This window comes from Chiloscyllium plagiosum, unplaced genomic scaffold (assembly GCF_037043375.1).
Source record: "Chiloscyllium plagiosum isolate Xiang-an unplaced genomic scaffold, Cpla_swu_hap1 HiC_scaffold_28, whole genome shotgun sequence".
Taxonomy (NCBI): domain Eukaryota; kingdom Metazoa; phylum Chordata; class Chondrichthyes; order Orectolobiformes; family Hemiscylliidae; genus Chiloscyllium; species Chiloscyllium plagiosum.
In genome coordinates, this window is record NW_028270166.1 from 47,402,587 (window position 1) to 47,424,544 (window position 21,958).

At 43.2% G+C, this 21,958-nt stretch overlaps 1 protein-coding gene and 1 long non-coding RNA gene across 5 annotated transcripts in view; one reads left to right on the forward strand and one right to left on the reverse strand.

The window, feature by feature from the left end:
• Window positions 1-849: 849 nt before the first annotated feature.
• Window positions 850-3,813, forward strand: LOC122565536 (uncharacterized). Its single transcript, XR_015751878.1, has 2 exons — window positions 850-1,229; window positions 1,436-3,813. It is a non-coding gene; the product is annotated as an uncharacterized LOC122565536 (long non-coding RNA).
• A 7,022-nt stretch (window positions 3,814-10,835) lies between these two features.
• Window positions 10,836-21,958, reverse strand: part of LOC122565144 (DNA-binding protein RFX2) — a 143,073-nt gene continuing 131,950 nt past the window's right edge. For all 4 annotated transcript variants that reach the window (XM_087976184.1, XM_043720815.2, XM_087976183.1 and 1 more), the window contains 3 exons: window positions 19,079-19,232; window positions 16,442-16,484; window positions 10,836-15,834 (listed from right to left, as the gene is read on the reverse strand). In XM_087976184.1, coding sequence (XP_087832310.1) covers window positions 15,689-15,834; window positions 16,442-16,484; window positions 19,079-19,232 — 343 coding nt within the window. In that variant the 3' untranslated portion in view covers window positions 10,836-15,688. The remainder of the gene's footprint in view (window positions 15,835-16,441; window positions 16,485-19,078; window positions 19,233-21,958) is intronic.

Genomic DNA, 21,958 nt, shown 5'->3' on the forward strand with positions numbered 1-21,958 from the left:
GGACGGGGCGTGGCGACGCTGCCGGGGAAAGGGGCGGAGCGTCACCGGGTGTGGGCGGAGACAGGGCGGTGTTGCGAAACGAGGGCGGGCATTACTAGGAAGGGGCGGGGCGTCGCTGGGAGGGGCGGTGATAAGTGTGGCGTGTCGCGAAGGGGGTGGAGACAGGAGCCGAGCGTCACAAGGAGGGGGCGGAGCGACACCGAGAGGGGGCGGTGACGGGGCGGGGCGTCATGTCATGGTCGGGGTTTGGGACGTGGTTTAAAGGCTGGAGTCATACAGCACAGAAACAGACCCATCGGCCTATCCAGTCCATACCGACCATAATCCCAAACTATAATAGTCTCACCTGGTCCCTATCTCACCAAACATTTATTATTAATGAATTTATCCGAATGTCCTTTAAAAGTTGTAACTGATGCCACATCCACCCTCCGCCTTCTCTGTCAGTTTCATGCCATGCGCATGCGCACACAATCACGGAATGGGCGTGGCGTAAAACTGAGGTCGCGGCGAGCGGAGGCCGGATGTGCGTCGCGAGAGGGCGGAGCACCGTTGTGGGGGCGTGGCGAGGCTTGTGCGTCATAAAGGCGCCAGGCCGGTGAGCGTCACGGGGAGGGCGGGGTTAGGAGATGGACACGGAAGTGGACCCCTGTCGGGGCTTTGGAAGGACAGTGCACACAACAGGCGGTCAGTTAGTGAGGGCACTGGGCTGTCCTTCCTCCCAGACTGTGGGCCTGGGGAGTGGGGGGGGGGTGTATAGTGCTGTCCTGGCTTCAGATCAGGGTGTGAGCTGTAGCTGAGCCCCTGCCCCATTGACTATGTCTGCGACTGATCGCTGAAGGTGAAGCTGCGATAGGGTCAGGGTCAGGGTCAGGGTCATGGGGGGACTGTCCCTGGGAAAAGGAGAGAAGCAGATGATGGTAGCTCACCTCCCCAAAGGTTCAAAGTTTGTTTCAGATTTCCAACACACTCAATGTTTTGTTCTTGTAAATGCCTTGTAAAGTTATAAAGTCCGATCGAACTCTATGTTTACGTGACATCTGATATATCAGTCACAGAAACAAATACAGAGAACGCTGGAGAAACTCAGCAAGTCTGATATCATCTGCGGAGAGTGAAACAATTACCATTTTGAGTCCAGTGTGACTTATTCCGAACATTTTATACATGCTTTCGTACAAGAAGCTTGTCTGCCGTGGGGAAGATGAGTCACAGAGTACTTCCTAGAGGTATCATCTGTCTGAAAGCGGGGGTTTGGGTTTCCTCTGCTGGGTAAAAGGGCGTCAGCCATTAACTATGAGCATTGAATGTGGGGTGAAATGAACCAGGTACACGGGAGTACAATAGGGAATAACCCTCAGGAACTGTTACGGGTTTTCTATTTATAGCTGGCGTGAGTGATCGTATTGATCCATTTCCACTGCCTTTTTTCCAGGTGAGCATTTCAACAGTGGGTTATGGAGACACCACTCCTGAGACGCTGCTGGGTCGAGTCTTTGCGTTTGCCTGTATTTCCTTTGGGATCATACTCAACGGCATGCCTATCTCCATGCTTTTTAACAAGTTCTCAGACTATTATGCTAAACTGAAGGCGCTGGAACGGGCTTCAGTGCTGAAAGGAAGGGGAGGAATGGCTCTAAAAGACCGGGCTCGGAGAAAACTGGTCCAGTGCTGCGAAAACCAGGTCTCCAGAGACTGAGAGACGCGAAGATGTGAAATCCATTGGGAAATCAGGGAACATCGACATCTTTATGTTCAGATTGCACGTGCCATCTGCTGACCCTCGAGTTTCTTCCTTCAGCAGTCCTGATCAGTGAGTTTGTGGATATCTGTGGTTATAGTGACCATTATACAAAAAACTGGACCCTGGCCCTGCGTCTCACATTCACCAGAGAAGTGCATCCCTTTATCAGTTAATGAAGTTAACTCATTTCAGACAAAAGCACCAAACGCAACATGCTCGTGAACTCTCAGGCTGAGGGGTTCGGGATTGCTACTTCTCTGTTGAAATTACCATTCTGATCTAGCTCTAAAATAATTGACAACAATTATGAGTTGCCTATCTGCAGGGAAGTCACCATTTCATAGAAAATACTTGCATTCCCATTTTGGATGGTGTAGAAATAAAACTACTGCCAAATTGGGGCTTCGTTGAATTCGGGTTTTCGGACCCTGAAGCAATATCACTGAGCTGCTTCCCATTGGGAATAGTATGTGGGCAGAGTCAATCCTACAGATTAGATGGTTAGAGCGTAGATATTTCTTAACAATAAACTCTGAACCTAGTGTTTCTATGTATACAAGTGGAGACAGCAATCAGTGTTAACATGCAAGAAACCACAGCAAGTTGTGGGCAAAGCCCAGACCATCACGGGAGCCAATCTTCCATCCGTGGATTCCCGCAGAAAGGCTGCCAACATCATCTCCTGCGTCCTCTTCCGTCAGGCAGAAGATAGAAGCCTGAACACGTGCACCAATAGGGTCAGGAGCAGCTTCTTCCCGGCTGAATGGACTCTAGCCTCAAACAATGCTGACCTTGCTAACGGTGATCTCACCTACTGCACACCCTGTGCAATATAACCTGTATGACTCTGTAGAAGTCTTTTTAATCTGTACATCCTTGCTTACTATGACCTACTCGTTACTGCTCGTAAACAAAGGTCTTCACCATACTTTGGTAAACGTGACAATAAATCAATCAAAACAATAAATAGTTCTACACTGATAGTATTAACGTGCAATAAATGAAGTCTAAGCTTGAAGATAGTTCTTGACTTTGCCCTCTCCTTGACCAGTTTGCCTTGAACCCAAACTCTTAGGTGTGGCCCTGAAACCACATGACAAAACAAGGACCTAGACATCTCCTGTTGAACTACCAGTTCCAGTAAAATGAAACCACTTGAACAAGGGCATATCTAGCAAATACTAACTTCTGAAATGGTTCTCATCCTGGCTCATATCTTGGGATTTTTCTTTACACAGTGGAAGAATTTGGACTATAGACTACAACAAAATATTTTGTTTCTCACAGTCAGTGTAAACAGTTAGTTTGATTGGAGACCACCGAAATCTAGAATCTTCAACATTAAGAAATGAACAGTGACCAATCACAATGCAGTCCACTGTATAGAATGGAAAGAATTGATAAGATGCGGTTCCTCCAATCACAGCTTCTGTCTCTCCCATGCTGTATTCTGATAGGTTTACCTACGTACCCTATCAGCAACAAACGTGAAAAGGAAGCAACCTCGGATTGGAGGAGCAGAAGACCATTAGGAACCAGTGACAACAGGATAGGAAATTGCCAGTTGGAGACAGTAATGCAGATGCTGGAGCTCAAAGTTGAAAATTGTGGCGCTGGAAAAGCACAGCAAGTCAGGCAGCAGTTGCTAGCAGAAACCAATTCTAAACAAGGTCAGGATCAGGGATTATGTTTAGTCTTGGTCTTGATTGAAAACTGTCTTTAGCCAAGACTAGAGTCTACCATGACCTTTAGCCAGGATCCTGGACTTCATCTAGGGGTTGGCAGATGTATGGTGAGGTAGAACAAGGCTTTAGTGGAGTGAAAACAGTTTTGAACAAAGGTACACTTAGCTAACCTGGATCTAAGAAAACTTTAAATCTCTGAGGTAATGAATTCCTTGCAAATCAATGTGGAAACTGTAGTTAAACACTATGTAAATTCAGGAGTTATTACAGTTGAAGAATATAGTGGATCCCGCTATGGTGAATGTTGTTTTAACTGTTATATTTAAATCAGACATTGAATGTGAACTGCAATAACGAATATAGTAACTGCTTGGTTTAAAATGATCCAGTTGCGTAAGTGATAGAAATACATTCATCATGACCTCACCCGTAGATGTGTTTAAGAGTGGTGGCTTTTTGTAAATCAAAATTTGCGTCAGTTATGAATGTAGGTTTACGCGCTGAGCTGGAAGGTTTGTTTTCAGATATTTAGTCACCATACTAGGTAACAGCATGAATAATCCTCCACATGATGGTATGGCCCGCTTTCTATTTATCTGTTTAGGTTTCCTTGGGTTGGTGATGTCATTTCCTGTTCTTTTTGACAGGGGGTGGTAAATGGGATCCAAGTCAATGTGTTTGATAGAGTTCCCATTGGAATGCCATGCTCCTAGGAATTCTCATGTGTCTCTCTGTTTGGCTTGTCTAAGGATGGGTGTTGTCCCAGTCGAAGTGGTGTCCTTCCTCATCCGTATGTAAGGATACTAGTGAGAGAGGATCATGTATTTTTTTGAGGCTAGTTGATGTTCATGTTCAGAGACACGCACAAGAATTCCAGTAAGCATGGCATTCCAACTGGAATTTTATCAACAAACACACTGACTTGGATCCTATTTACCACCCCCTGAGAAAAAGAACAGGAAATGATGTCACCACCAGAAATTACATCACCAACCCAAGGAAACCTAAACACAAATAGAAAGTGGACCAACCACCAGCGTTTCATCTGGAAGCTGACTCACACTGTTACCTAGTATGGTGACGAAACATCTGAAAACAAACCTTCCAGCTCAGTGAGCAAACCTACATCCAGAACCTCAACCTGAGCTACAAATCTTCTCAAAATTCGCTTGCATAAGTTATTTTGAAACAAAGAACCTTTGTTGCTAACTTATACCGCTTGTCTCATACCAAGTTAAGTACTATGTTATTTAGGAAAGTAATGCTTTCCTTATACATTGTGGCTTTAAGTTTAATGGTGAGTTGATAATTGATGGGTACATTGATTTTTTTTGTGCAAGTCCAAACACCTCATACTTCAATACACATACAGGAGGTATTTAGCGACATGGGGTGGGGCGGGAAGCACGGTGGCTCAGTGGTTAGCACTGCAGCCTCACAGCGCCAGGGACCTGGGTTCGGTTTTCGCCTCAGGTGACTGTGTGGAGTTTGCACGTTCTCCCCGTGTCTGCGTGGGTTTCCTCCGGGTGCTCCGGTTCCTCCCATAGTCCAAAGATGTGCAGGTGAGGGTGGATTGGCCATGCTCAATTGTCCGTAGTGTCAGGTGCATTGGTCAGGGGTAAAAGTCAGGCTGGGGAATGAGTGTGGCTGGGTCACTCTTTGGACAGTTGGTGTGGACTTGTTGGGCCGAAGGGCCTGTTTCCATACTGTAGGGAATCTAATCTAATCTCAAGTATTGTGTTCTGGACAGATGTATCTATTACAGGAAGATTGATGAAGGAAAGTTAAACATGTTTTTCTCTTTCATTGGTTCTCTCACCACCTGCCATCAATCCAGACTAGCAGGAATATCCTTTAGGACCAAACTAGTTTAATCAGTTGCACTGCTGCCGCTGAACCACCCCTGGTGATTGTCATTGAGGTCCCCCACCCAGAGTACATTCTGTATCCATGTCAACCTCAGTGCTTTCTCCAATTGGTATTGAACATGGAGGAGTCCTGATTCATCAGCAGAGGGGAGTAGGGGCGTAGTGGTAATCAGGGGGTGGTTTCCTTGCCCACAATTGACTTGATACCTTCAAGTATTATGGAATTTGGAGCCAATTTTGAGGATTCCCAGGGCAAATCCTTCCTGACTGCATAGTATTGTGCTGGCACCTCTGCCAGTGGGACAGAACATATCCCAGGATGGTGATGGTGGTGTCTGAGACATTGTAAGATACAAGTCTGTGAATATGCCAACGTCAGGGTGTTGTTTGATTAGTTTGAGATCAGCATCAAGGCACTTTAAAAGATGTAGCCATTTGCTATTTGTGTTCTCCAGAAGGTAGTAGCTGCTGAGTTGAATTCCTTTTAAAACGTCCATCTGTGGCTCTTGAATAATTAAGATAAAAATCGGTAGAGTTTGAAAAAGAAACAAAGTACTGGAGAAAGCCAGTAGCACTGGCAGCATCCGCAAAATGGTTCTGAAGTTGCCACTAGACTCAAAACATTAACCCTGTTTCTCCAACACTTAGTTTTTGTTTCAGATCTTCAGTACTTTTATTTAAACAGAGAAGCAACTAAACCTCCCCCCCCTCCATCCCCACGCCACCAAACCCCTTCAAAATCCCACCTTCACATTGAGAACACCCTCTATCGTGTTGTGTAGCACTTTCACCATGCTAAATGGGACAGATTTCAAACAAAACTAGCAACTCAAGACTGGGCATCCATGGGGTACTGTGGATCATTAACTGCAGAACTGTACTCCAGTACAATCAGTAACCTCATGTTCCCCATCCAACCCCAGAGGGTAGCTCGTCATTCCAACAGTGTCCTAATCGCACGCTCACTTATCTGTCCTTGGCATGCTGCAGTACTCCAGTGAATCAATGTAAACTAGAGGAACACCTCATCTTCAGACTAGACATTTCACAGTCTTCTAGACTTAAGATTTGAAGGTTCAACACCTTCACATTGTGAACCAACTCCCATTTCTTCCCTTTCTTTTAGCTTTACTCGTTACCATGTCCTCCGTTACCATGTCCTCCGTTACCATGTCCTCCGTTACCACGTCCCCCGTTACCACGTCCCCCGTTACCACGTCCCCCGTTACCACGTCCCCCGTTACCACGTCCCCCGTTACCACGTCCTCCGTTACCACGTCCCCCGTTACCACGTCCCCCGTTACCACGTCCCCCGTTACCACGTCCCCCGTTACCACGTCCCCCGTTACCACGTCCTCCGTTACCACGTCCTCCGTTACCACGTCCTCCGTTACCACGTCCCCCGTTACCACGTCCTCCGTTACCACGTCCTCCGTTACCACGTCCCCCGTTACCACGTCCCCCGTTACCACGTCCCCCGTTACCACGTCCCCCGTTACCACGTCCTCCGTTACCATGTCCCCCGTTACCATGTCCCCCGTTACCATGTCCCCCGTTACCATGTCCCCCGTTACCATGTCCCCCGTTACCATGTCCCCCGTTACCATGTCCTCCGTTACCATGTCCTCCGTTACCATGTCCCCCGTTACCATGTCCCCCGTTACCATGTCCTCCGTTACCATGTCCTCCCACCACCCCAGTGGGTCTGTCTTCTCTTTCAAGTCTGGCAGGAGACATACCATTGGAATGTGAGAATGGCAGAACAATCACTTCATCTGAATGATCAATATCTTTTCTCCACCAGCACTCTATATGCCACAACACCCACCCCGGTTCAATGGAGAGTGCAGGAGGGTACGCCAGCAGCAGGAGGACCAGGCATACCTAAAAATAAAGTGTCGATCAGGGGAAGCTACCACGCAGGCTACGTGCATGCCTGATAGCAGCAAGTGATGGACAGAGTTAAGTGGTCCCATGGTAGTGGACAATTAAACAACTCACTGGAAGAGAAGGCTCTGCAAATGTCCCATCCTCAATAATGGAGGAGACCAACACATCAGTGCAAAGGATAAGGCTGAAGCATTCACAGCAATCTTCAGCCATCTCGGCCTCCTCCTGTAGTCCCCAGCATCGCAGGTGCGAGTCTTCAGCCAATTCGATTCACTCCATGTGATACCACAGAATCATAAAATCCCTACAGTGTGGAAACAGGCCATTCGGTCAGTCCTCCGAAGAGCATCCCCATCCACACCCACACCCAGCCCATCTCTGCAACCCTTCATTTCCCATGGCTTATCCACCGAGCCTGCACATCCCTGAACATTAGAAATGGTTGGAGGCATAAAGACTATGGGCCCTGGCCCTGGCAACATTTGGCAACAGTACTGAAGACTTGTGCTCCAGACTTGCCACACCCCTAGTCAAGCTCTTGCAGCACAGTTACAACACCGGCATCTACCTGACAATGTGGAAAATTGCCCAGGTATGGTCCTGTACACAAAATGCAGGACAAATCTGACCGGCATGTGGACTGCAGCAGCTGAAGAAGGCAGCTCACAATCACCTTTCAAAGGGCAGCTAGAACAGACAATGAATGCTGGCCTGGCCAGAGATGTCCACGTGAATATGAAAAAAGGGAATGGTAGGACTGAGAAATGTGGGGTTCTTGGCTGACAAAGGAGGTAGAAATTAACATTGCAAAGGAAAAAAAATGCTTCTGACAGGAGTAAGGCAGGAAATACAATTGAGAATCAACAGAAATACTAAAGGTTGAGAGGGGAAGTGAGAAATAAGAGATGCAAAGAGGAATTATAAGGAAAGTCTTGTTTAGATTGGTGGCACTTATAGTTGACAAGGCAAACAAGGATCTTGAAGGAAGGGAGGGTAAAAATTGCAGGAGGAACAAATCTTTTAGTCTTTCCTGCTACAGAAGATTTGGGAATTGCAAACAATTACAGCCTTGTTTAAGAAGGCTTGAGAGGATAATGCTGCCGTTACAGACCAGTTAATTTAACTGCAGTGATGGGGCAGTTTCTAGAAACAATTATTCAGTAATCACATGGGAAAAGATGGGTTGATTAGGAAAAGTCAGCATGAATTTCTAAAGGGGAAATGATGTTTAGCTAACCTGCTGGCAGAATACAGAAAGGCTCGACGAGGGTAACACCGTTGATGGGATATACATAGATTTCCTGAAGAAGGGCTAATGCCCGAAACGTCGATTCTCCTGTTCCCTAGATGCTGCCTGACCTGCTGCGCTTCTCCAGCAACACATTTCCATCTCTGATCTCCAGCATCTGCAGACCTCATTTTCTCTATACATAGATTTCCAAAAGAAAAGTTATAGGCTATGGTATATAAGGAATAGTAGCAACCTGGATCCAAAACTGGCCAAGGGCTAGGAAGCAGAGTAACCGTCAATGAATATTTTTGAGGCTGGAGGTAGGTTTGTAGTGAAGTTCCTCAAGGGTTGGTATTGGGACCCTTGCTATTCCTGGTGTACATTAATGATTTGGATCTTGGTTTCAGAGTTAGCAGATGACCCAAAGTTTGGAAGAATTGTAAATTGTGAGGAGGACAGTGGGGTGGGACTCCTAAAGCACATTGACAAGTTGGTGGAGTGGGTGGCAGATGAGGTTGAATGCAGAGACGTTTGAGGTGATGTACTTTGGTGGGAACAACAAGACTTATACAGGCACTCTATGGACCTCAGCTGGAGAGTTGCAAATACATTAGAGAGACTGCAGAAGTGATCATAGAACAGCATCCCTACATTTATAACTGACTAATGTACCCAACCTAACATCCCTGAACACTATGGGCAATTTAGCATAGCCAATTCACCTAACTTGCATATCTTTGGATTGTGGGAGGAAACCGGAGCACCTGGAGCAAATCCACTCAGACACAGGGAGAACATGCAAATTCCGAACAGACAACGGCTGAAATTGAACCCAGGTCCCTGGCATTGTGAGGCAGCAGTGCTAACCACTGAGCCACCAATCAGAGGGAACAAGCCACTTTGGAATGCTGACATAGCTAGAGGGGTGGGGGGTGGGAAGATGTGTTTGGTAGTGACATTGTGCTGGTGGTGGTGGAAATGGTACGATGATTTTTTGAACACAGAAGTTGGTGGGAAAGTACGGACAAGGGTGGCAAATGGGTTAGACTTGGCTGACAGCCAACCATCATGCTTTTGAACAATGGAACATAATCCTTGTTTGAGGAAAAAGCAAGACATTATGGAAATGCCACTAAGGAAGACTACACCATCAGAATAGATGTGACAGAGATGTACAAACTTTGAGAATGGACTGGGGTCCTTGCAGGATTCAGGGTGTGGAAAAGTGTATCAGCTGTCAATATATTTGTAATAACTATCAGTAGACCCCAGAAACAAGCCAGATGAAATGGAGAAGTCAAGGAAGGGAAGGGAATGATAGACTGTTTCCTCGTGAATTTCAGTACTGCCTAGTTTCAGAATCTTAAGAATGAGATTTTAATAATATCCACTGGTTTATAAAACAATCTATTCCATTTAATATACAATTATTGATTCATGACAAACCAAGACTCTCAGTGGTATCTGAGATATCTTTTGTAAAACTGGAGATTATTCTATAAAGGTCACCTTCATCATTGTAAACTTGGTATTGTAGAACTCAATACTGGATGCAGAGGCAAACTCTTCCTTACAGGGATGTGGAATCCACCTACAGCAGTGACAGGCAATTCTGGATATCTGGCTGCCAGATCAGAGCTTTCTGCCTGAATCTCCAATCAGAGCGGCCGTAAGACTGACCAATCAGTGTTGCTACTTTTCGGCAACAAGAGCGAAAAGAGAAAACGTTTTTGAGAAAGCAAAAGTTGTTTCTGGGGAGTTGCTCTTTCATCTTAATTGCCTTCTCCAGGGGAGCAGTGCCTGTGTGGGGGGGAGAGTGTCTCTTTGCCCTGACTCTCTCCCCAACTCACAGCCCCTTATTCCCATACACACCTGGCCAGTGTCCCATCCATTGCAGTTTTCTCTATCACCCCACAGTTGCCACTCCTGGCTGCAGGCACCAGGCTGTGTGCATCTTTGCACAATTCGCTACTCCTCCAGCCATACCCCGCAGATTGAAGGAGCATCTTGTTGCGGAATCTTCCAGTTGGATGGTCTGTATTTAGAACTCTGGTGATGGGCTGGTTCAGATTTCTGGGTGGTTCTGACAACCAGCTTTACAAGCCTGGTCTACCAGATGTCGACTAGATGTGTAGCTGTGGCTGCAATCTGTGCAAGATGCTGTTTGGGGAGTGGAGTGGGGAATAAAGAGTGAGACAAAATTTCCAGCAATACCCAATAAAGTGAAAGATGTGGGGTTGCACATGGATAGTTATCCAATGAAGAAGCCGTGTGCCAATTAGAAAACAAAGTATGCAAAACAGGTATTTTGTGAATGATGACACACAAAAATCCCAGAATTTTCCTTAGGCGATTCTATTTGTACCAAATCTCAAGAAAGCTTTAAACCAACAATAATAATCACAATGCACAAAATGTTAGAATTTCAATTTTTACATCAATTTATACACATATTACAGATAACCCTAACCAATTTCATCTTGTAAGTTAGACTGACCAAGGTCACTTGGTATGATAAACTACACAGCTTATGAAAAGAATAAAAACAGACAACTGGTATCATTCCTAGGTTTGCAAATTAAAAATACAAAGAATATGCAAACAGCAGAGAATCTATACATCTTAAAACATTCCCAATGAGACACTTCAGAGCACAGAAGTTGAAATTAATTCAGTTATCTCATTTACCAGTTGACAATATTCAGGGGTTTCTTGCTTTGACAATGCAGTAATGCAAAAGAGGCAGGAACGCTGTAAAGGATTTCAATTTCTAACAAAAGGATGAGCTGCTACTGGGGGTAAATCCTCTTTCAACATTTAAATTATTCAATTATTTTAAATAAATCATATTTTCATGTGGCATATTCTTAACTGGTGAGAAGGCTCTTCTCTGGGCAGCTCTGCACTTATCCATAGTGAAATGATCTTTGCTGCAGCAAACTGTGGCTTCCCTGAACTGCTACATCCCTTACCTAAATCTTTGAAATGTACCTCTATTCAGTTACATTTCAGCCACTAATGGTTAAACAAAAAAGGTCTGTAAACAGAACGACATCCACCACAGGAGTGAAAACATGTGGAATGAAGTGAATATGGCTGCCTGGCTAATGTCACTGCCCACCCGACCAAATAGTGCACCATTTAACATATTACTACAAAAGACCATTCACTTTTTCAAGGTTTGCACCAATTCCAGATGTGGACACTGAAGTACAGGAAATGAGCTGAGAACCAGTCACCTCAGTATGCTTGCCAGGTACAAATGGGCTTAACACTGGGTGTTATAACATCACTGACACTCCATCAAATTTGTACATAGAGGGAGAACAGTGCGAGACTATGCAATACGTTATAGACATGGTCTATATTCCTAGCACATTCTGGTTCTCCGCCTTAAATTCACCAGAAATGGGATGCAGACCACATGCAGGAAAGCACACGCAAGTTCAGTCTCTCAGTCCCAGAGGAAATCATCAACCATACTGAATGAAACTTGATCAAACAGCTGGATCTCACAAGCACCCTAGGTCTGAATCTCACAACTCTGTTACATTCCTCTAGTTACCCATCAGGAATCATGCCACAGTATAATCTTTAAATCAGAATCATGTGCACAATGGTCCCATTACTGAATGTTACTGAAACATGCAGCAACATTAGCTGCAATATTCAGAGCTGGCAAAGCTGCACAGAGTGGTAGCAGCAAGTCAGAGATGTGTGATCCAGCAGGAGCAGGAGAATGTTTTGGTTAACACAATGCATACGACTAGGACATCACTGAGCAGTGGCAATGTCCACAAGGTGGCATTAAAATTCAGTGAATCACTGCACATGTACAGGAACAAGGGCAGCACAGCTTACTGCAAGCCCAATTGTGTTCAGGCAGAAGTGACAAGCTTATGGACCACTGTATTCTGGGTGTTATTTACAGCATGAAACTCAAAGTATTGACAGATTGGAAGGTAGTTGTTAGGCAAGGTATGAAAGAATATAGAACCAAAGTGGATAAATAGAGTTATGATTTAGCCAGCGATGATCTAAGCTAATAGCAAGGTGGACAACTACAACAGCCAGCAGAGCCCAAAGCATTGCACCAAGAAACATGCCACACACATTGAGGTTTAAGTTTTAAAACATAGTCAGCATTTTTCATTATTCCAACATTAATTATAAGCCTGCATCCTTTGTCTTTGCAAAGCAACCCTGTGCCAACTGATGTGGGCATTTTTTGCTCTGTTGCAAAATTGTGCATTTTCATAAAATAAAAGTTTACAATACAGTTACCATCAGTAGTGGTAGGTTAAAGAAAGAATGCCTATTTTGGGAGCACTTGGGTATTACAAAAGAAGAGAATACATGTAAAAAAAATGTACATCAGGATTTTTCTTAATTTTTTTTAAAAAAGAAGCAAAGAGCTGACACAAAATTATTCCCTGGAAAATGACATTGAATGCATCTTTTCTGTCTTCAGCAAGAGAACTGATTAGAAACATTGAACATTTAAAGAGAAATTTTGGTTTAAAACAAAACTGGGCTTGGCATTCATGTGAAATCTTCTTAAGCTGGTAGATTCCAATTTAACTGCTACAAAGCACATTTTTAAACCCCTACATGGACTAGGCCATTTTGATAACTATTCACTTCAAATATATTAATTTAGTTCACCTCCACCATCACGTTCAAAGTAGATACAAAATCTTTGAGGTCTAGATGTATTGTTGTGTCGAATTGTATGGATTCAGAAAAGGTAAAAGATTGTTTTAAATGCAATTCACAAAATTAGCCAATCATGTAGATTAGCTGCACAAATTGGCATCACTATCAGTGAACAGTCTCTAATAACTTTCCAGCACATTTGTTAAAAACTTTATGACTAAGTTTAGAGTAGAGTGTAAACAGTAGATTCGAGTTTTGAGAAGTTTTCTATGGTGAGACGGAGCTTCATGATTCTGGTTCAAATTCCCAGGTGCAAGTGACAACACTGCTAGCCAGTGAGAGACAGCGGCTGAACCATTGACTGAACATGCACCAAGTTACGGCACTCTGCAGACAGACACATGCTTTAAGATCAAATGACAAAATTGGACCTTTACAGAAACTTGGTCATTTCAAAGCATTAAAACTTGTCAGTTTTTCCATGCAATGTCATGATTACAACATTAAGACATTAACTCGTGACACACCAACATCTCTCCTGTTAACTGCCTGGCGATTCCTTACAAAGCAGAGAAATACACATGAAAGCCTTTATTTCTGTTTGATAACTTCACAAAAACCCTTGGGTGAGAGTCTCAACAGGGAATAGACTGAAAATGTTTAACAACTATCGTAAAATGAAAGTGCACTTGTGACAATAGGTAAACTCAGCACCCTGAACAGCCTGTGTGTGTGTGTGTGTGTGTGTGTGTGTGTGTGTGTGTGTTTGGGACATATATCTCCAACGTGGACCATCCATAGGTACAGCTCCCACTGGAGAGATGCAAAACTCTGAATTTACTTTCAAACAAAAAGTAATTTGTTTGGGAAGTGGAGATAGAGAAAAGAAAGAAAACCCACTTGATTGCAAAACTTGCTTGCTTTCCCATTGTATGGCAGTGCTGTGTGTAAAATGGATCTACTGCCAGTAAGATGGTGAGCTTTTGGTGAACTGAGCCAATCACAGTCAAAAACAGTGACAATTGAGGAGAAGAGGACCTGGCAAGAACAAACCCACACACACATTTCTCTCCTTCCTGAGTCCCACTTTCATGACTCTACTGTATCTGGTCTCAATCACAGTCAGACGTGTTCATCATTAAAATTCAAAAATGCCCTGCTTAGGAGCAAGTCAGGCTGCAGACTCCAGATACTGTGCTCTGGCCTCTTTCCAATAATAAAGGATTGTATCAAATATTTTTAAAAATTGCAATACATGACCAAAATTGGAGGGACAAGTAGACGACGGACTTTTCTTAGGTTCCTTTGTTATAATTTGTGATTGCAATTGTAAGCAATACATTTGATGTTGCTGAATCGTCAGTAACAAAAATAAGTATAAATGTCAGGTTTTAAAAGTTAGTTCACAGTCGCTGGGTCTCAGACCAGTGCAGGCACATTTCATTGAATATCCCAGTATTTTCCCTAAGGCACAGTATAATGCATGTACTGGTATCCCTGATACACAAAATAGAACCATACCCACTAAAGGCATGCAATTAACTCATCACTAGCTAATATATTGACTAGCTAGGCTCATTGTTAACTAGGTAATGGTTAAAATAAGGCAATTTTCCTGTAGTAAGTAACAGCATGTTGAGAAATGCTTGCCCAAGCTGGCTTGTTCTGTAAGTCACACCGAACCAATGTGTCTAATATTGAAGGAGTTTGGGCAAAGCTAATAGGTTAATTCAACTCATACTCAATGCTCCTTGCTAACCAGAGGTAGCTGTCACTAGATTATTCCATGATTCCATTTAGTCATTCTCCCAGCTGAAGGATGAGAACTGGTGGAAAGGCAAGATTTCACACTCTGCCCAATAACCTCCTACCTTTAATCCAGTGACTCATGGGCAGTCGAGGAGTTTTCCAGTCGGTATGCAGTGCAGAAGCTTGATTCTCAGAAGCCTAGATGCACTCCTTTGCACAAACATAGTTAACATTTTTATCAAAAGGAATTAAATCTTCAGGAGCAGATCTGAAGATAGATTGGAGCGGCATTGTCAGTCTCCGAATTGCAGTGGAGCAGACAAGGGGGAGGGAAAATACATTAACAATTACAAAAGTAAACATTTTCTTGTATTTACAGAAATAGAACATGGAGTTTCCTGCCATACTCAAATTAGTGGTCAGTTAAACTCTCAGCTGCCTTGGCCCGTGAAGGTCAGTGTTTCCAACCAGTGGTTCTGCAATAATGAATTAAAGCAGAATCTGGACTTTAAAAACCTAAACCATTTTCGTCTCATGTTAAAATGGTCATAGCAAGATATTTCCCTCAGACTCTGCACACTAAGCAGCTACAGCTATTTAATTCCAGTGGACAAGGACTCGTTTGGCCGATGCTGTTCCTGGTGGATCATCACTGCCCGATAGCTTGTCAGCCAGGTCAACAATCACCACAATCAGTCAATGAGGACTGGGTGAGTCATACACAGGACTAATCTGGGTACTTTGTACATTTAGTTTCTGTGGTCTTAAGCAGGCCTCAGCCAAAGCCTGGAGAATGGGTTATTATTCCTGACCTGGAGTCCTGGACCAATCTGTACGCTTTACTGGAGGTTTCAGTCCAATGAGATTATATTGAATTCATCAGTTCCTGATGAGCAGAAGCATCCAGCTCCTGAAGGGAATGGTTGAGATCCACACGTTCACGTTTGACAGGAGGCTCAGTCACTCCTCTTGAATCGGTATCCACCTCACTCTCCATCCCACTGCCGTCATCTGTTCAAAAATTCATTTTAAGCTGTCACAAAATGTCATAGATTGGACTTTGGAATCTAAGTTCCACCCCAATAGGGATGTGGTCAGCGAGAAGTTAAAGCTATCAAAGTACCTCTCAATTGAAAACCAAATTTGTTTTTCTCCCAGATATGACAAGTCAATAAACTTTCTTACATTCTCTTCCTACCCTGATTCCTTCATGTACAACATGACTACTTTCAAATAAATTATGAAACAAACCTTCATCCATTATCCTATTTCAGGACTGATTAGTTGATTAAATGATACATTTGGGAAAAAACACAAGTCTGAAGATTCAGATACATTTCTGAATAAACATTTAATACTTTTCTTTAGTTAAGAGGCTCAAACTAAAACAGATGCTATAGGTTTCTTGTAATTATCATCACGTATGGCCTTGACATCTCCACAGCCAATGTTTGGAGATATCACAGGAAACCTAAAGGTCGCTTGGACTCTTATGGTGCAGTGATAGTATCCCCACCTCTATGCCAAAAGGTCTGGGTTCAAGTCCCACCTGGCACGGACTTTGTCTTAACATTTCTAAACAAGTTGACTAAATATATTATAATCAGAAAGTTCTTACCTTTCTCCATTTGAAGAGGAGATATCGAACTGAGGTCACCAAACTAGGAGAAACAAAACAAATACCATTAAAACTCCCTGGCACTTTGGTTCAGAATTACATAACTTGGAGAAATCTTCACATTCTTGTGAGTCAATTTAAACTGACCAGCTGTTCTAAAACAAAAAAATGGCATTTTTAAAGGACATGTCATTGTCACGTGTCCCTTGATTTGAGAATGACATCTTTTAGATTAGATTAGATTAGATTACTTACAGTGTGGAAACAGGCCCTTCGGCCCAACAAGTCCACACCGATCCGCCGAAGCGCAACCCACCCATACCCCTACATTTACCCCTTTAACCTAACACTACGGGCAATTTAGCATTGCCAATTCACCTGACCCGCACATCTTTGTGACTGTGGGAGGAAACCGGAGCACCCGGAGGAAACCCACGCAGACACGGGGAGAATGTGCAAACTCCACACAGTCAGTCGCCTGAGTCGGGAATTGAACCCGGGTCTCTGGCGCTATGAGGCAGCAGTGCTAACCACTGTGCCGCCGTGCCGCCCATCTATTCAGAGTCATGAGTTCCTGCTGTGATCTTCATGTGACCAAACAGGCCAGTTCTCAATGTATGCATCTTTGGGGCCATGGGGGAGGATGACCTGTGAGGTAGTGAAATGCTGACAGCAGGATGTCTTTGATATGTTTGTCTGTCTCCAAAAATCTTTCTTGGAATCTCAATTAAAAGCCCCATCTTTGTTGTAGGATTATCACTGAGATTGACTCCCTTCCTTCCAACTCAATCCATTCACCTTCACTTACACACTGCCCCTTGACAACACAATCTATAGATATGGGGATCATTATTCACAAGAACTTCTACCTCCCCACAACTTCATGGCTTCATCGTAATCCAGCTCCAATGTGACAGCCTGTCTGTCTTATGTCCAGCCTCACTTCTGTCTATTCATGTTATCAAGTTGATGCTCCTCCTTGGCTATTAACAATGTCAGGGAAAATGGTGGTGCTGTGGTAACGTCACTGGACCAGTAATCCATGCACTCAGGTTAACACACTGGGGACATGGATGCAAATCCCACTCCAGTGGCTGATAGATTTATTAATTGAATTTAAACTCTATATTGAAAAGATCATGAAACTATCACCAATTCTTGTGAAAACCTACATTGTTCATTAATGGCTCTTGGCAAAGGAAATCTGTCATCCTTACCAGTTATGGCTTAAACGTGACTCCAAACCTACAACAGTGTGACCAATTCATAATCGCCCTCTGAAATGGATTCTCAATCCACTTAATTCAAGGGTAATGGAAGTGTAGAGTAATAAAAGAAGAGAACTTCATGAAAGAATGAACAGAAAGTAGCTCCTGCATTGCCTTCAACCAAAGTCCATCAGCCACTGAAGCCCTCCAAAATGCCACTAAACCTGACTCCAATGTTCAGCCTTTCCAAGAACAAAGAAAATTTACAGCCCAGGAACAGGCCCTTCTGCCCTCCAAGCCTGAACCAATCCAAATCCACTGTCTAAACCTGTTACTGATGAAGGGCTTTTGCCCGAAACGTCGATTTTACTGCTCCTTGGATGCTGCCTGAACTGCTGTGCTTTTGCAGCACCTCTCTAATCTAGACCCTGTATAAACCTGTTACCCAATTCTCTCTGCTCCCCACCTACTCATGCATCTGTCCAGATGTATCTTAAATGAATCTACTGTGCCTGCCTCTACTATCTCTGCTGGCAATGCCTTCCAGATACCTATCACCCTCTGTGTAAAGTACTTGCCACGTGTATCCCCCTTAAACTTTTCACCTTTCACCTTGAAAGCATGACCTCTCATTATTGAATCCTTCACCCTGGAAAAAAGTTTATCTCTATCCACCCTGTATATACCCTTCATGATTTTGTAGACCTCAATCAGGTCCCGCCTCAATCTCCTTTTTTCTAATAAAAACAATCCTAACCTACTCAACCTCTCTTCATTGCTAGCACCTTCCATACCAGGCAACATCCTTGTAAACCTTCTCTGCACCCTCTCCAAAGCGTCCACATCCTTTTGGTAATATGGTGACCAGAACTGTACACAGTATTCTAAATGCGGCCGAACCAATGTCTTGTACAATTTTAACATGACCTGCCAGTTCTTGTACTCAATACCCCGTCCGATGAAGGCAAGCACACCATATGCCTTCTTGACCACTCTATCCACCTGTGCAGCAACCTTCAGGGTACAATGGACCTGAACTCACAGATCTCTCTGCTCATCAACTTTTCCCAAGGCTCTTCCGTTTACTGTATAATTCGCTCTAGAATTAGACTTCCCAAAATGCATCACCTCATATTTGCTTCGATTGAACTCCATAAGTTCAAGAGTTTTTTTTTGTTTGGTAAGGGCTTCCTCTACGGTTTTACGGAGCAATTTAGCACATTTTTATACGTTATGTAAACATACATTAAATAATTGAATGAACATTCCACAAACAAACTGAAAAATGTGCACATAAAATTAGGTTTTATTTTACAGCACAGAAGCAGCCCTCTGTCAACTCTTTCCTTTCTCCCAATATGCCTACATATTTTTCACTTCTCTAAAAAGCAATCCTTCAGCCTTAAATGCCACTTTGCTTTTCACTTACCTCTCCCATCACTGCAATAGGGGTCTCACCCGTTGCTAGGGCTACGCGATGTTCTACCAGATAAAACATGTATTCATCATAAAGCAGCCGGATCAGGTGAAAGGAACCAAAGCTGGCAGCACTGCGCAAGGTCAGATCTCGAATAACCATAGAGCTGAAATAAAAGCATGTTGTCAGCATCTTTAAACAAATAATGTCAATTATTAAACACATATCTTATTCAGAGTGCCGGTCAAGAGGAACAAAAGCCAAGCACATGTGAAAGTTTCTAAGCCACTGGTATAGTTTCATTCTTAAACCATTAGGACTCTTCACTTTAATACGAGATGTTAATTCAGCCTCTTCCTTGCTCCCACAGGATGCTGACGAATCTGCCTAGTTTTTGATTCACTGGACTTTCAATACTCTGACCCTGCAGATTCTTCGTGAATACGCCGAGGTGGCACTGCAAAGCTAGCCCATTATAGGTGAGTATTATTATGCAAGTATTAACAGTTGAGCCTGATCCTGTCCTCACCAACCATCCACATTCTTCTAGAAAGGGGCTTCTGCTAATCCCCAGGGTGCAGAGATTTGTAGCATTGCCCAGCAAACACAGAGAGCTGAATCTTGCACCTTTGACAATTCTGTGATTTGATCACTGCACTGGCCGCAAGTGACGGAGCACCCAGTGCAGGGACAGATCAAGTCACCAGGCAGGAAACAATTCATCATTGAGAATCCCTGCGACTGCACATGGACATGAGCTGAGTCTGTGGGAAAAGCATTTGGAACAAGATCCTTTTAATGCTAACAGAAAAGTGGATAGTCTTCAGTAAAACAAACATTGGGATTTAAAAAAGATCTTTAAAGTTGACCTTGAAGGAAATTAACATCTCAATTTGTCATGGAAATTCTTCTATGACTTTGCATATTTGGCATCACACATGGTGACTTCTTGTTCATAAATATTTCAAAAATTAACAATCTTTGATAAAGGAGTAATCTCCCATGAGACGTAGATAAATAGAATATGAATTATTTTTGTAAAAGCACAGTCCTGTTTCGAGAAACTGTTATAACATTTTAGAATCCTGTTACACTTGTTGACCAGTTCCTGGTTTTGGAGCTCAAAAAGGATCTACAAAAGTTGTCCTTGCCGTTTGTAATTTGATACCAATTTTGAGAATGATGATTCCTATCTGCCAGCAAATCTCAGAACAGAGACTACAGTTATAAAGGAGGGCGGTTGGCATAAAATATTCAGCAGAAAGCAGCGTAGAGTTAGCAGGAGGGGGAGGAGAGTCAAAGGGAGATGGGGTGAAACCCTTATTTTTAAAAAAAGGGCAAATATTAGTGTGCAATCACGGGAAAGCAGGAAAGTGATTGCATGGTGACTAAAGCTAGGACCTGAATATTGAAGAAGATTTCACATCTTGTAAAGATTGGAAGTTGGAAAAGTGTAGCAGGGTAGCTCTGTTAATGATAGATGTCTTTAGTACAGTAGTGAGAGATGGCCTTAGCTGGAAAGAGCAAGGTGTAGAAACAAGTTAGGTAGAAATAAGAGATACGAAAAGTAAGAGGTCACTTAGACTATGACATAGCAGCAGAAGTGGGCCATTCAGCTCATTAAGCTTGCTGTAACTTTCACTGAGATCATAGCTGAGCTGATAATCCTCAACTCCACTTTCCTATTACTTCTGCATTACCCTTTGGTTCCATTTCTGATTAAAAATCTGTCTGTCTCAGCCTTGAATATACTTAATGACTCAACGTCAACAGCAGTGATAAAGAATTCTACAGACTCTCAACCCTCAAAAGAAGAAATTCCTACTCATCTCCTAACTTAAATGTGCAATCCCTTATTTTAAGATGATGTCCTCTGGCCCTAGGCTCTACCACAAGAGGAAACAATCTTTCCATATTTACCTTGTCAAATCCTTGAAGAATTTTGTAATTTCAATAAGGTCGCTTCTCATTCCATACATTCCAATGAGTATAAGCTCAATCTACTCAACCTCTCCTTATAAGACAGTCCTTCCATTCTTGGTACAAGCTTACTGAACTTTCTCTCGGCTGCCTCCAACACTTGTAGATCTTTCCTCAGACAAGGGGTCTAAAACTATTCACAGTATTCCAGCTGAGATCGGACTAGTGCCTTGCATAGTTTTACTTAGCAAAACCTCCCTTATATATTTCATTCCCTTTGAAATAAAGGCCAACATTTCATTTGCCTTCCCTATTACTCACTGAACCCGGATGCTAGCTTTTAGCGATTCATGGACAAGAACTTCCAAAACCTTCTGTGCTATAGCTTTCCGTAGTCTTTCTCAATCTAAATAATATTCAGCTCCTCTCCTCTTCCTGCCAAAGTGCATAACCTCACAATTCCCCACATTATATTCCATCTGCAGTCTTGGTTATAGTACATTCACTTTCCCCATCCAAGTTATTAAAAGAAGTATTGAAAGTATTTGTGGCCCCAGCACTGATCCCTGTGGCACACCACTAGTTACAAGTCATCAGCATGAAAATAGCCCCACATTAACTCCCTGCCTTCTATTAGTTAGCAATCCATGCTAATATACTACCTCCAACACCATGGGCTCTTGTTAAGTAGCTGAATATGTAGCATCTTATCAAATGTGGGAGTAGTTTATCTGCCCCTAATCAGGAGCTTTTTGTGGGACAGCATATACAGTAGGAAATAAATGGGTCATATAAGAAAAGCATTGCAATAATCACAGATGACTTTAATCCACAGAATGTAGTTGGGATAATTTCTTAGAACTGTACGTTCTATTACCAATGATGAAGCAGGTTACTGTAGATTTGTAATATGCAATGGACAGATTAATTAATAACATCATATAAAGGAACATCCAGGTGAGAGTGTGGTAA